Genomic DNA, 12,102 nt, shown 5'->3' on the forward strand with positions numbered 1-12,102 from the left:
ATCACCAAAGCACACTCTCCATCCTTTCTCACATCTTGTTGTGTGTGAGAGGAGCTCAGTGGTTGTAGCATGGCCTACCATGGACAAACAGAGAGATCTCTTAATATATGCCTTGTAGAACAAAAGAAATAGAAGGAAACAATGTGCTTCACAGAAGTTGTTACAAGTCGAAACTAATTTTAGTCAGCTTATATCTAACAAAGTATATCTAACACACATTTTCCTAACTATATAATGAACACAAACAGATTACATTAAATTCAAATAGTATCCCAAAGCAGTAATAATTTGATCAACCATTATTCTAATGGCCTGACCTGTAATAAAAATAAAACCTACATCAAAACTATATCCTATTTTTACATGGCCAGAGAACAAATTCATATTATCTTATAATCCAGCAATAGTGGTGACCTAAGAATAATTTAACATAAGTGTGTTATATTGAGGCCAAGATCCTGGAACACCATGAAGTCCTCATTATAATTTACAATGGCCTATTAGAACAAAAGGTTATGTGGTAGAATATGTACCATTCAGATTCTTCAGATTTTTAGATCATTATTGTTGAGATTAGCCTGGTCGATCGACAACAGATGCTATCTTTGGATTACGGCAGATGATGGAAAAATTTCGAGAGCAACAACGAGAGCTACATCTGATGTTTATTGATCTGGAAAAAGCATATGATAGAGTGCCAAGGCAAGAAGTCTGGAGGTATCTGATGGAGAAGAAGGTACTGGAGAAATATGTCAGGTTGATGCAGAAGATGTACAGAAATTTGAAGACAAGAGTTTGGACCTACATGGGAGAGACAGAAAGTTTTCAAGTGACAGTTAGCTTGCATCAAGGGTCAGCATTAAGTCCATTCCTGTTTAATATTGTGATGGAGGTGGTGAAAGAAGATGCACCTTGGACAATGTTGTATACAGATGACATTGTGCAGTGCAGAATCAAGAGAAGAAGTGGCAGCTAAACTGGAAAGGTGGAGGAAAGTATTGGAAGAGAGAGGTGTGAGACTGAGCAGAAGAAAGACAGAATACATGTGTTGCAAAGTGGATGGCAGCCAGGAAACAGATCTGGAGCTGGAAAGAAATGTCATCAGGAAGGTTAGGGACTTTAGATACTTAGGTTCAACAGTGAAAGAGGATCAAGAGGCTGAAAAGGAAATGGGATGCAGGATAAAAGCGGTATGGAGGAACTAGAGAGAGAGATGGCTGGAGTGCTATGCGATAAGATGGTGCTGATCAATCTAAAAGGCAAAATCTACAGGAAAGTAGTGAAACCAGCTATGATGTATGCTATGGAAACTGTGGCCCTGAGGAAAAATAACATCACCAGGAAGAAGGTAGCAGTGATGAGAATGCTTAGGTGGATGTGCAGTGTGACCACAAAGGATCGTCTGAGAAATGACTATGTAAGGGGAATGGCGAAAGTTACGAACTTAGAAGCGAAGATACAGGAGTCAAGGTTGAGATGGTTTGGTCATGTGATGATGAGTATGTGGGAAGATATGTCATGCAGATGGATGTGCAGGGAAAGAGAAAGCATGGGCAGCCAAAGAAGAGATGGAGGGAGCTGGTGGAGGAGGACATGAGGATGTGGAGGAGACTCACTGAGAACAGTGACCCTACTTAAGTGGGACAAGCTACAGAAGAAGAAGATTAGGGTGGTTGATTAGAATTTCACAGGATGACACTTTAAATTTGTGCACATACCAAGTTTTGGTGTGATGTAATGAACAGTTATCTTTCCAGTCAATTCTGTGTAGAGTATCCAGGGGATGATCAGAATGGCCAGAATTACCACAGTTATTAAATTTAATGTGTTGTTTATGAATTTTGTTGATAATATAAATTAGAGATGCAAAGAAATTATATTCTCAGTTTCATCCTTTATCCAAGTGTAAGCAAACAAAGTTTGCATGTGAAGTCATTTCATGACTGGGTTAGTTGTATATACAGGCTAATGACTTCACATCAATTGTCTTAGTATCCCCTAATGCATTGCAATGTGCTCTAGATTTACATTAAAACCCAAAATCTATCTTAGGTATGCTGATGTTTTCACTACCTGTCCCCATGACTACCAGACTTTAGACAACTTCCTCAGGTTCCTTAACAAACACAAATGCATACAATCAATAATTAAAATTGAAAGTCAGAATGCACTTTGATTTCTGGATATTCTTGTCATACGTCTTCCTTTTGACATTCTTTCCTTTAGTGTTTACTGTAAGCCTGCACTTACTGGCCAATATGTACACGTATACTCTTACCACTACCACCCAAAATAAAACTAGGTGCAATTACACACAAAAACAGAACTTTAAAGATCTGCTCCAATGAGCAAGCACTTAAGCATGAATTAAAAATTATCAGTAGTACTTTCCTAAAAAATGGCTAGAGCAAAAATACTATTGGCAAAGTTTTTTTCACTTGGTTATACTATAAATTAAAGATGCCAAGAAATCATATTCTTGGTTTCGTCCTTTATCCTATTGTAAACGGCCACTACATAGAGTAGTTTGACCTTTATTGGGATCTCATCAGTGGGAGCCAGACCAAGACGGGATACCAAGATTGAAGTAATGCAGAAGTCATTCATATGAGACCTCAATAAAGGTCAAAACAGGTCTGAATAGTGGTTCTTCCCATAATGCATAGCATTATACATGTCCGCAAGGATATGCATTATGGGATATCAAGGCAGCCGATGTGGTTAATAAGTAAACCAAGTCATGAAGTGACTTCACATGCAAACTTTATTTGTTTACAATAGGACAAAAAAGTTATATAATAATAAAAATATTATTATTACAAAAGCTGATAAAGGAAATGCAACAGTTATCATGAATCAAGAAGAGTATAACAGAAAAATGCAAGATCTCCTATGTGACAGTTCCATGTATCAAATTATACATCGAAACCCTATGATGTCTCAAAAGAAAAAAGTCCGAAAATTACTGAAAAAAGTGACGTCATGGTCCAAAGAAATCACCAGGAAAATAAAACCAATTCATGTTAAACCATCCTGTATTTATGGATTATCAAAAATCCACAAAACTAATATCCCCCTACACCCCATAGTCGATATAACTGGTAATTAGTTTACGGAATTAACAACGCATATAAAGTATATTAATTAAAGATAACTTTAATGAATAACTTCTATATTTCGGCAATATCACATTGCCATCTTTGGGAACATAAAGATATGGTATGTGCACTCAGGAACTAACACAAAGCAAGAAACTAATATTGTTCCTAAAGTCCTAATGGTGCCCTCTTGCGGGCTAATTTGGTAGTCTTGGCAGTTGGGCTGAGGTTCTCATAATGAAAGTCTTCCAAATTTGGGGCAGTTTCATGCACCCAAATTTCTTGAAGTTAGGAACGTTTTTTAGAGCTGCTGAAGATTCTTTGAATAATCTTTCATATTTAAACTTGCTGCGATGGATTATTTTTGTTTTCTTCCAACGGATTTTATGGTGGGTATCTAAGGCATGGTCTGCCAGCCCAGAGCGGCTGTACTGGTGAAACCGGATGTAGTCTTGGTGTTCTGAAATCCTGATATTTGTTGTTCTGCCTGTTTGGCCAAAGTAGGACAATTTGCAGCTGCAAGGGACCTGGTATACACCAGGTAGGTCTAGGGGAAGTGGTTGGTCTTTGGTAGAGCGGATAAGGGATGCCAACTTTTTATATGGTCTGTAACAGGTAGTGAGGTCATATTTTTTGAGGATATTGGTTATTTTTTCAGAGGTGCCCTGGATGTAGGGGATGGTGATAGACTTGGTGTAATCTTTATTGTGGAGGGGGGGAGGGGGGTTGTGGTTTACAGGTTTTAGTATTTTTTGGATTTTTTGGGAGTTATAGCCATTGGCTAAGAAAGTGTTGAGGATGTGGTTTAGTTCAATAGTCAGGGCCTTGTCATCTGAGCAGATTAATTTTGCCCTGTTATAACAGGGCAAAATTAATCTGCAAATTGATGACAAGGCCCTGATTAATCAATAATCAGGGCCTTGTCATCTGAGGATAATACTGTAAATCTAGTTTCTACTTAATGGCAGAAATGAGACTTCAATATTCAAGTAACAATTTAGTGTATCAAGAGTGGTTATGGAAAGTTTTTTCACTGGTAAGGGTAAAAACTTTCCACATTCCAGTGAAAGTAAATTATACTCAACAGGAAATTATACTTTTGTTAATAATAATAAGCTAACGACTTTTATTCCCTTATAAGGAGTAGGCAAGGCCTTTAAACCCTAACTAGTTTTTGGAGACTGAGTAGGCAGTTCACTCTCCACTGGTAGCCAATCAGAGATACCTGGCCCATGTCTATCACTAATTATAGGAGGCCACTGATGAAGAGATCAGCAAACAAGTACTGCCATCTCTTGCTACTTAATCCTAACATGATATGCTACGGTCTGAAATCACGTGGGTTCTACAGTCAATTTTCTTAAGTTTATGAGACAAAAAACCTGAGTTTCTGGGAGAAAGAAACTCGCTTGCTTGTGCCAGATATCAACTAACTTGGGAACCAGTTGAAGAAAGGCTTAGATAAGTTCCTCGAGTTGGCGACTAGACTTGAACAATAAGTCTATCTTTGGACGGCCTAGAGCCACTTCCACTGAGCTATACATCCCTTATTTTTGTTTTTATCCTTATTTTATCCAATTATGAGCAAAAACAAAAGTTTGCAAGTGAAATATCTTCATAAGTATTGTCAGAGCCATTGCCAGATTAGATCGTGTCCTGAGGCAAACAATTAAATATTGCCCCAGATGGATTATAAGACAAAAATATAAGAAAATCTCGAATTGCTATTTTGTTTTTATTACAAGAAAAACATTAATGCAAAACAATTACATAATAATATTAATTAAATGTTTGCTCTATGGGGATATCGCAAAATAAAACTGTTTATAAGCTGTTCTAAATTTAAATTATAAGCTATGTCCACCTTTATCGATATAGTTGTTGGATCAACTAATCTTTCTTGGGTCATTGCTGTTCGCAAATAATTTTTAATCAGTTCAAGCTTGGAAAAATGTCTTCCCATGCTTGCTACACTAACAGAAATTGTTAGTGTAGCAATGGCACCTACTGCAATCTAGCTCCCTTATTAAGCCATGCCGTGAGGCAGGCTGCCTCTATGCTACAGCTTGTCGATGGTACTGAGTATTTAATAACATTGTGATATGCCATGTAACCACTTGTATATCGAAATTACTTCTACCATTCAGTTAGTTCCCAGTATCACTATAGGAACTCCTATTGACAACACCCTGACAAAGGTCTGTGTGGTAACTAATTACACATAGCAGTCTACACACAATTGAAATGGGAGTATGCTAAATACATTACAAAGAGTGACTAGGAATGTTAACTACTCTCCAGATAAGTGGCTTAGTCATGAAGAGAGTCCATGTGAAACCTTTGCATGCTCACATATATGTAAAATAAGGATGAAATAATACAATTTCTTGTCAAGTATAATTTACTTTACTTCACACCCAGCCAAAAAAAGTTGCTACAACCATACATTCAATTAATTATTAATATGAATAATTCATATAGCATCTCTTATTATTTTTCAATTTCATTTAAATATAAATTTTATTTTAAGATAAAGTTTTCTATCATAGGTAACACTTAAAAGAAAAAAAAATAAAGATACATACAAAAAATACCCATATGATGCTTGTTTGTCGAAACAACACAGCAAGGGCTCCAAATCCAGCAGCAGTCCAATCAGAATGATGAAGGTGAAACAAATACATAAGCAATATGAAAAACAATGCTCCAGTATCAGTATAATAAAGAAATGTGAAAAAGTATAGCACAGGAAATATGGCTAAATTCAGTGCTGAAAATATTAGTTTTCTTCCTGTGGTTCCCTAAAAAAAGAAAAAAATGCTTTACAAAAATTTAATGTGTGTTTTTATAAAAATCACACTAGAAATCAAATTATTATTGCAAGTAACAGGGCAACTCAAGTGAGTGTGCACGAACATGCATGCATGCAAACACGCACGCACGCACGCACGCACACACACACACACACACACACACACACACACACACACACACACACACACACACACACACACACACACACACGTGTAAATATTGATATTTGCAGTTTGTTTAATATTCATTATGTAAACTGATACGCTGTATTAGTACACATAAAAGAAGATGTTATTTTATTTATTAATGCATAATTGATTTTGAAAGTTTTTTCACTTGGTGTTATACTATAAATTAAAGATGCCAAGAAATTATATTCTTGGTTTAATCCATTATTTAAGTGTAAGCAAACAAAGTTTGCACGAGAAGTTATTCCATGAATATAGAATGCATATAGGCTACTTGTATATAGAGAGGCTAATGACTTCACATTAATTGTCTTAGTATCCAATAATGCAGATCACACATACTTTTGAATGTGCATAATGCTATGCATTATGGCAGGCCTGCACAACTTGATTGTCGTTGAGGGCCAAACCCAACTTGGACCACCTGACCAAGGGCCAGATCACTTCGGACCTTGAATCTTTTTCAGACACTTTTTTTTATCCACTCTCCCTCAGTAAATGATTGCCAGCACAAACTATTTCTTGTGATATTTAAAAATTTTTTTGCCTTTGTGGCAACTTCATTTGCAGATGTCACATTTTTTTAAAGGCTTGTTGCTCACTGCTAAGGACTTTCAATAACTTTGCTGCTTTTATTTGCTTTTCACTTACATTCAACTTGCCCAGCTTAGGATGTTTCGATTCAAAATGACGTCTCAGATTGTACTCTTTTGGCACAGCGATAGATTCCCAATTCCTAGAAAACAAAGCACACTATTTTGTCCTTAAACAACGTAAAAAATAATTGTTTGTCCACTCAGGATTAAATGCTCGATGTTCTGAATCTATTTTATGCTTTTTACTTAAGCTCATTGTGTCGAGATTGACAATATTAATTACAAAAAAACTAATGATGAAAAACTCACAATAATGCAGATTATAATAACAGTTATGTGATGTATTGCTCCAGCTATGACCAGCCACTACACTGCCAAAGCCAGTGTCAAGGCACAGCCAACTTTGTGTAATACGATTCGTTTTCGTTCGTAGACATCAAGTCGGTATCACGGAGATGTAACTTTGAATTTCCCCACAGCGACACTAGTGCTAACAAAACCTCGAAGCGATTGTAATAATTTATTATTAAATACAACAGTGGGAATAACTACAAATGCAATTTATTGTAGAGTTGAAAGAAACATGATTGTGACATTAATTGCATGAACGTAAACATGCAGAGTCTTAGTAAAAATTTAATTCAACACTAGGAAAAAATTGTCTAATTTCATATCCCCCCTATGATTAAATAATTTCAATCAGGCAGATGGGCCAAAATAAATAGCATTGCGGACCACATGTTGTGCAGGCCTGCATTATGGGAAGGGTTACTGCTGAGACCAGTTTTGACCTTTATTGAGGACTCATCATTGGGAGCCAGACCCAGAAGTGATACCAAAGTTGAAGTAATGCAGAAGTCATATTTCCATATACGAGCAGCCTAAAGATGTCACACCTTATTACTAAAATACTCTGGATTATACATGTCAGCAAGGATATATATCCTTGCATTATGGGATAATATGGGATAATATGGCAAGTGATGTGAACTCATTAGCCTCTATATACAAGATGTCAAGTCAGTAAAGTTTCTGCATGTTATTGCATGCAGAAACTTTGTTTGCTTAGATGTGAACTCATTAGCCTCTATATACAAGATGTCAAGTCAGTAAAGTTTCTGCATGTTATTGCATGCAGAAACTTTGTTTGCTTATACTTGGATAAAGGATTAACCCAAGAAAATAATTTCTTCGCATCTTTAATTTATTGCATAATTTACTATATTAAAAATTGATATTTGAAGGAGGTCCTAAATATTATGGCAAGCACTACCCAACATTCATGCAGTATATATCATACTTTGCTGGCAACCTATTCCACTCATTCACCACTCCTCAAGCAAGAAATTTAGTGGTGATACCCCTACCAACTACACTCTTGCTCAGTTTCCAATGATGGTTCCTTCAGTAATTTGTATGTCTCAATTGTAACACCTTTTTTGCTTGTCAACCAATTTCTTTACTCCATAGACCTGCTACCATCTTGGTCAGTTGCCTCTGGATCCTTTCCCTCCTCTTCCTCATCCCAAGAAACCCAGGCCACCAGATCAGCGCACAGTAGCCAAGATTGGATCTCACCAAGACTCTATAAAGAGAAAGAATAATAACTGCCTGTCTCTGTTCGTCAGGTATTCTTCAGTAACCAAGTAATCCAAACGAGCTGCTTTAGCCACTTTTGTAATATGCCCTCTAATGTTCATTCTCTCTATATATACACTAACACCCCCAAATCCATGGCTCAATCAATTTCCTGAAGTACAGTTCCATCAGCATGGAACACTGCTGGTAATCTCTTCACCTCATAATGCATAACCTTACACTTTACCACATTAAACAGACACCATTCTCCTCTGCCCAGACTGAGAGTCTATCCAAATCATCCTGCAAAATTTTAATATCTGTATTAATTATTGCTCTATCCAGTTTTGCACCATCAGCACACAATGACTAGCTACTCTCAGATCCTTTCCTATATCATTAATGAACAAATTAAATAGTAGCAGCCCAAGAACAGAGTCCTGTGGCACACTACTAGTCACAGGTCTTCTACTGAACTCTACTCCCGAATAAACTACTCTCTAATACCTTTCCATTGACCACCCTCTTATCCATTTCAACTTTATATTCATCCCTATGCACTGCAATTTATTGATTAGAATTACATGTGGCCTATCAAAAGCTTTTGCAAAATCCAGACGTATTGCTGTAAACCCATTACCATTATCCAACTCAGCTGTCACTGTATTATAAAATGTAAGTTACTGAGGCACAACCTACCCTTCACAAAACATGGTTTTGTGAAGGATAGGTCATGAAAATTCCACATATTTAGCCACTTCTCAGGTCAAGACCATATGATCACCCTCACCACTAGTGGCATATGTAGTCATATTGGTCATACACAAATTCTCCAATGCAATTACCAGATCTAGCACTCTCAAACCATAGTACATTCCATCACATGGTGCCTCAGGTAATTATTCCTTAATAACTGCATAAATTGCATTTCCTTACTCCCATGTGTCTTCTTTATCATGTGATATTAAAATCTCACTCCCCAGAACTCTTAGAATCAATGATGAATGATATAAGCCAAATTGCCAAAAAAATTGGATTGGAAATACATCCGTACAAAACAAGATGGATGAAAAATGAATACTGTAAAGATTATACAATCACTCTAGAATCCCACACGATCGAAAAAGTTGAAGATATCTACCTTGGACAGTCCATAAAAATGAATAACGACATATCAAATGAAACAGTAAGGAGAAAAAGAGCTGCTTGGATAGCTTTCAAGAAAATAAAATCAACAATTACCAACAAAACGACATACAGCAATCCCTCGATTAATGCGTTCTTTAAAACGGGTGCATTAATCGGCACTAATTGAATATAATAATCTATGGAAAAAAATAATAATTCGTTCCTAAAATTTCTTTTTTGATCCTTAATTTTTTTATAACCAAATTAGAGTATGTCTCAGGGCCTAGTTAAAGGAAAACCATGAGGCTGAAAAACAAAAAATATTCAGAATATAAATTTATTATTCTGCTTCTTAACAAAAAATTCAGCTAACGTAGTTTGGCAGGCATTGTTTCTTTTTTTTCATACAACTGATGGTATGGCCTTATTGCCTCTTCTTCAAATTTTACTGCTTCTCTCTTTATCACGGTCAGCCTCTAAGAATTGCTGCTTAAGAACTTCAGTTGCTAGAAAAATATTTCAATTTGTTTCTGTGAAATCTCTTTGGACTTGTCAGTCATTAAATTTTCTTCATATTCTTCAGGATCTTCCAGCTGTGCATCTAAATTTAGCAGGTCGGAATCACTCAATTTCTCAGAATGAGATTTAATTAACTTAGACTCATTTGAAAAACCTCTACAATCATTTGCACAAGATTGTAGAGGTTTTTCAAATGAGTGAAGAATGTGCTTCCAAACGGCTCGCATATTGCTCGTAGTAATTTCATTCGACTTTGCAACCAGGCTGAGATTTCTCTGGTTTGGCCAGAAAAGTCTTGGAAGGCATTCACTTCCAAAAAAGGCCAGTTTCATCGACATTAAATATTTATTGGCCAATATTGGTCAAAAAGCCCGCTTCGTCCACAATTGTTTTCAAAATCTCTGGATAATTTGCAGCCCCTTCCTTATCTGCATTTGCAGCATTCGCCTGTGATTAGAACATTATGTAAGCTATTTCTCTTTATAAAACGTTCAAATCACTCAGCACTAGCGTGGAATTCTTCTATTCCATCATTGATAGCCCTTTCATCCAAGGATACAAAGAGACAATGCTTTTGATTTAATAAGGTCAGTGGATCCGTTTTTGGTTACAATCTTCAATCCATGTAGAAAAGACGGCTCTCTAATTAAACGATTATAATACTTTGATTTCGAGTGCATGCATGATGAACTTGAAGCAACCTTACCTTTCACTATGTATTCAGCAGTTTTGCTTAAAATTGCTCTTTGATTCACCCATTTTTGTGTTCTTGTCCTATCTTTGCTCTAGACTCACCTTGTTCGTTTTCTTTATTATTTCAAGTTTTTCTTCCAATGAGATTACTTTTCGAATCATTTTCACACTTCCACATTTTTGCTCACTAATTCTTTTACTCATGATGAAAGATTAGGAAAATACTTTAAAATAAAAAAAGTAAGGAAAACAATCGCAAAAGAGGCACGAGATATGATCATCAAAATGCTATGTAATTAGCAGACAATGTTAATTTAAGCATTAAATTTGGAACACAGTGTAGATAGAAATAATGTAGTATGTCATTAAAAAATTAAACTGGTATTAATCATTAAATAGTTAGCCATAAAAAATGTATAGATAGAAAATTTTTTAAATCTGTAACATTTATTTTTAAGATGTATATAGGCGCACTAACCGAATTTGGATATAGAAAAAAAATTATGCACTTAATCGGAGCACATTAATCAAGGTATTGCTGTATACAGAAATAACAGCTCATCTTTTCAATATGCAATATAAATAAAATAGACCACTTAAGACACACAGAAATCAGGAAGAAGTCTGGACTCAAATATTTACTCAAAGACTACCAGAATTAATTTATGGCAGTGAAACATGGAACATAACTTTAAAAGAAGAACAAAGCTTAATAACAATTCAACGTGCAATATAAATAAAATAGACCACGTAAGACACACAGAAATCATGAAGAAGTCTGGACTCAGATGTAATAAAAGCAATCTATAACAGCAAAAGTAGATGGGCAGGACATCAGAATGAGAGACAACAGATGGACAGTCAGAGTAACAAACTGGTATCCAAGAGATACCAAAAGGAAACCTGGAAGACCGGCCTTAAGGTGGGAAGACCCAACGATCAAGAAAGTTGGAAGAAAAGGGAAAAGAAAGGCTCAAGACAGGAATAGCCAGACTCTTTATGACCTGCAGTCATGGAAAAATCCTGACTGAAATCACAGCTCCATCAATGTAATCAAGATACGTGTCCTCTCCTCTTTCCAATCTATGTTGCCATAGATAAAGTTTCCCATAATAATTATTTACCCTCCACTCATTGAGCTTATTTGCCAATGCATAATATTCCCCTTTATCATTTACATCCCTTGGTATATTAAGGATGATGGGGTAGTGACTTAGAAGTATTCAACTGTATATAACTGTATAAGCCGGCCTGGTTGGCCGAATGGTTAGCATATCTGCTCTCCAGCCAAAAGGCTGCGGGTTCGAATCCTGCTGTGGGTGGTAGATGGCGTTAGTGGAGATAGAGTTGTAGAGTAGGTGCCCTATTTCCATGAGTCTTTTGACTCCTTGGAAGTGTCACAACAATAATATTTGGTTTTGCTGGCACTATTTCACACCTGGCCTCAAATGTGCTATTTTCACTGGCCTGCCTGCAGTTGAACTTCTA

At 36.3% G+C, this 12,102-nt stretch overlaps 1 protein-coding gene across 1 annotated transcript in view; it reads right to left on the bottom strand.

Annotated features, from left to right (window-relative positions):
• The window catches only part of Alg10 (alpha-1,2-glucosyltransferase Alg10), a 96,059-nt gene that overhangs the window by 2,224 nt on the left and 81,733 nt on the right, over nucleotides 1-12,102 (bottom strand). Inside the window, exon 3 of the mRNA XM_090415204.1 lies at nucleotides 5,684-5,899. Coding sequence (XP_090271330.1) covers nucleotides 5,684-5,899 — 216 coding nt within the window. The remainder of the gene's footprint in view (nucleotides 1-5,683; nucleotides 5,900-12,102) is intronic.

This window comes from Typopeltis vanoorti, chromosome 1 (assembly GCF_054136105.1).
Source record: "Typopeltis vanoorti isolate ZY-2024b chromosome 1, IOZ_Tvanoo_1.0, whole genome shotgun sequence".
Classification (NCBI taxonomy): Eukaryota; Metazoa; Arthropoda; class Arachnida; order Uropygi; family Thelyphonidae; genus Typopeltis; species Typopeltis vanoorti.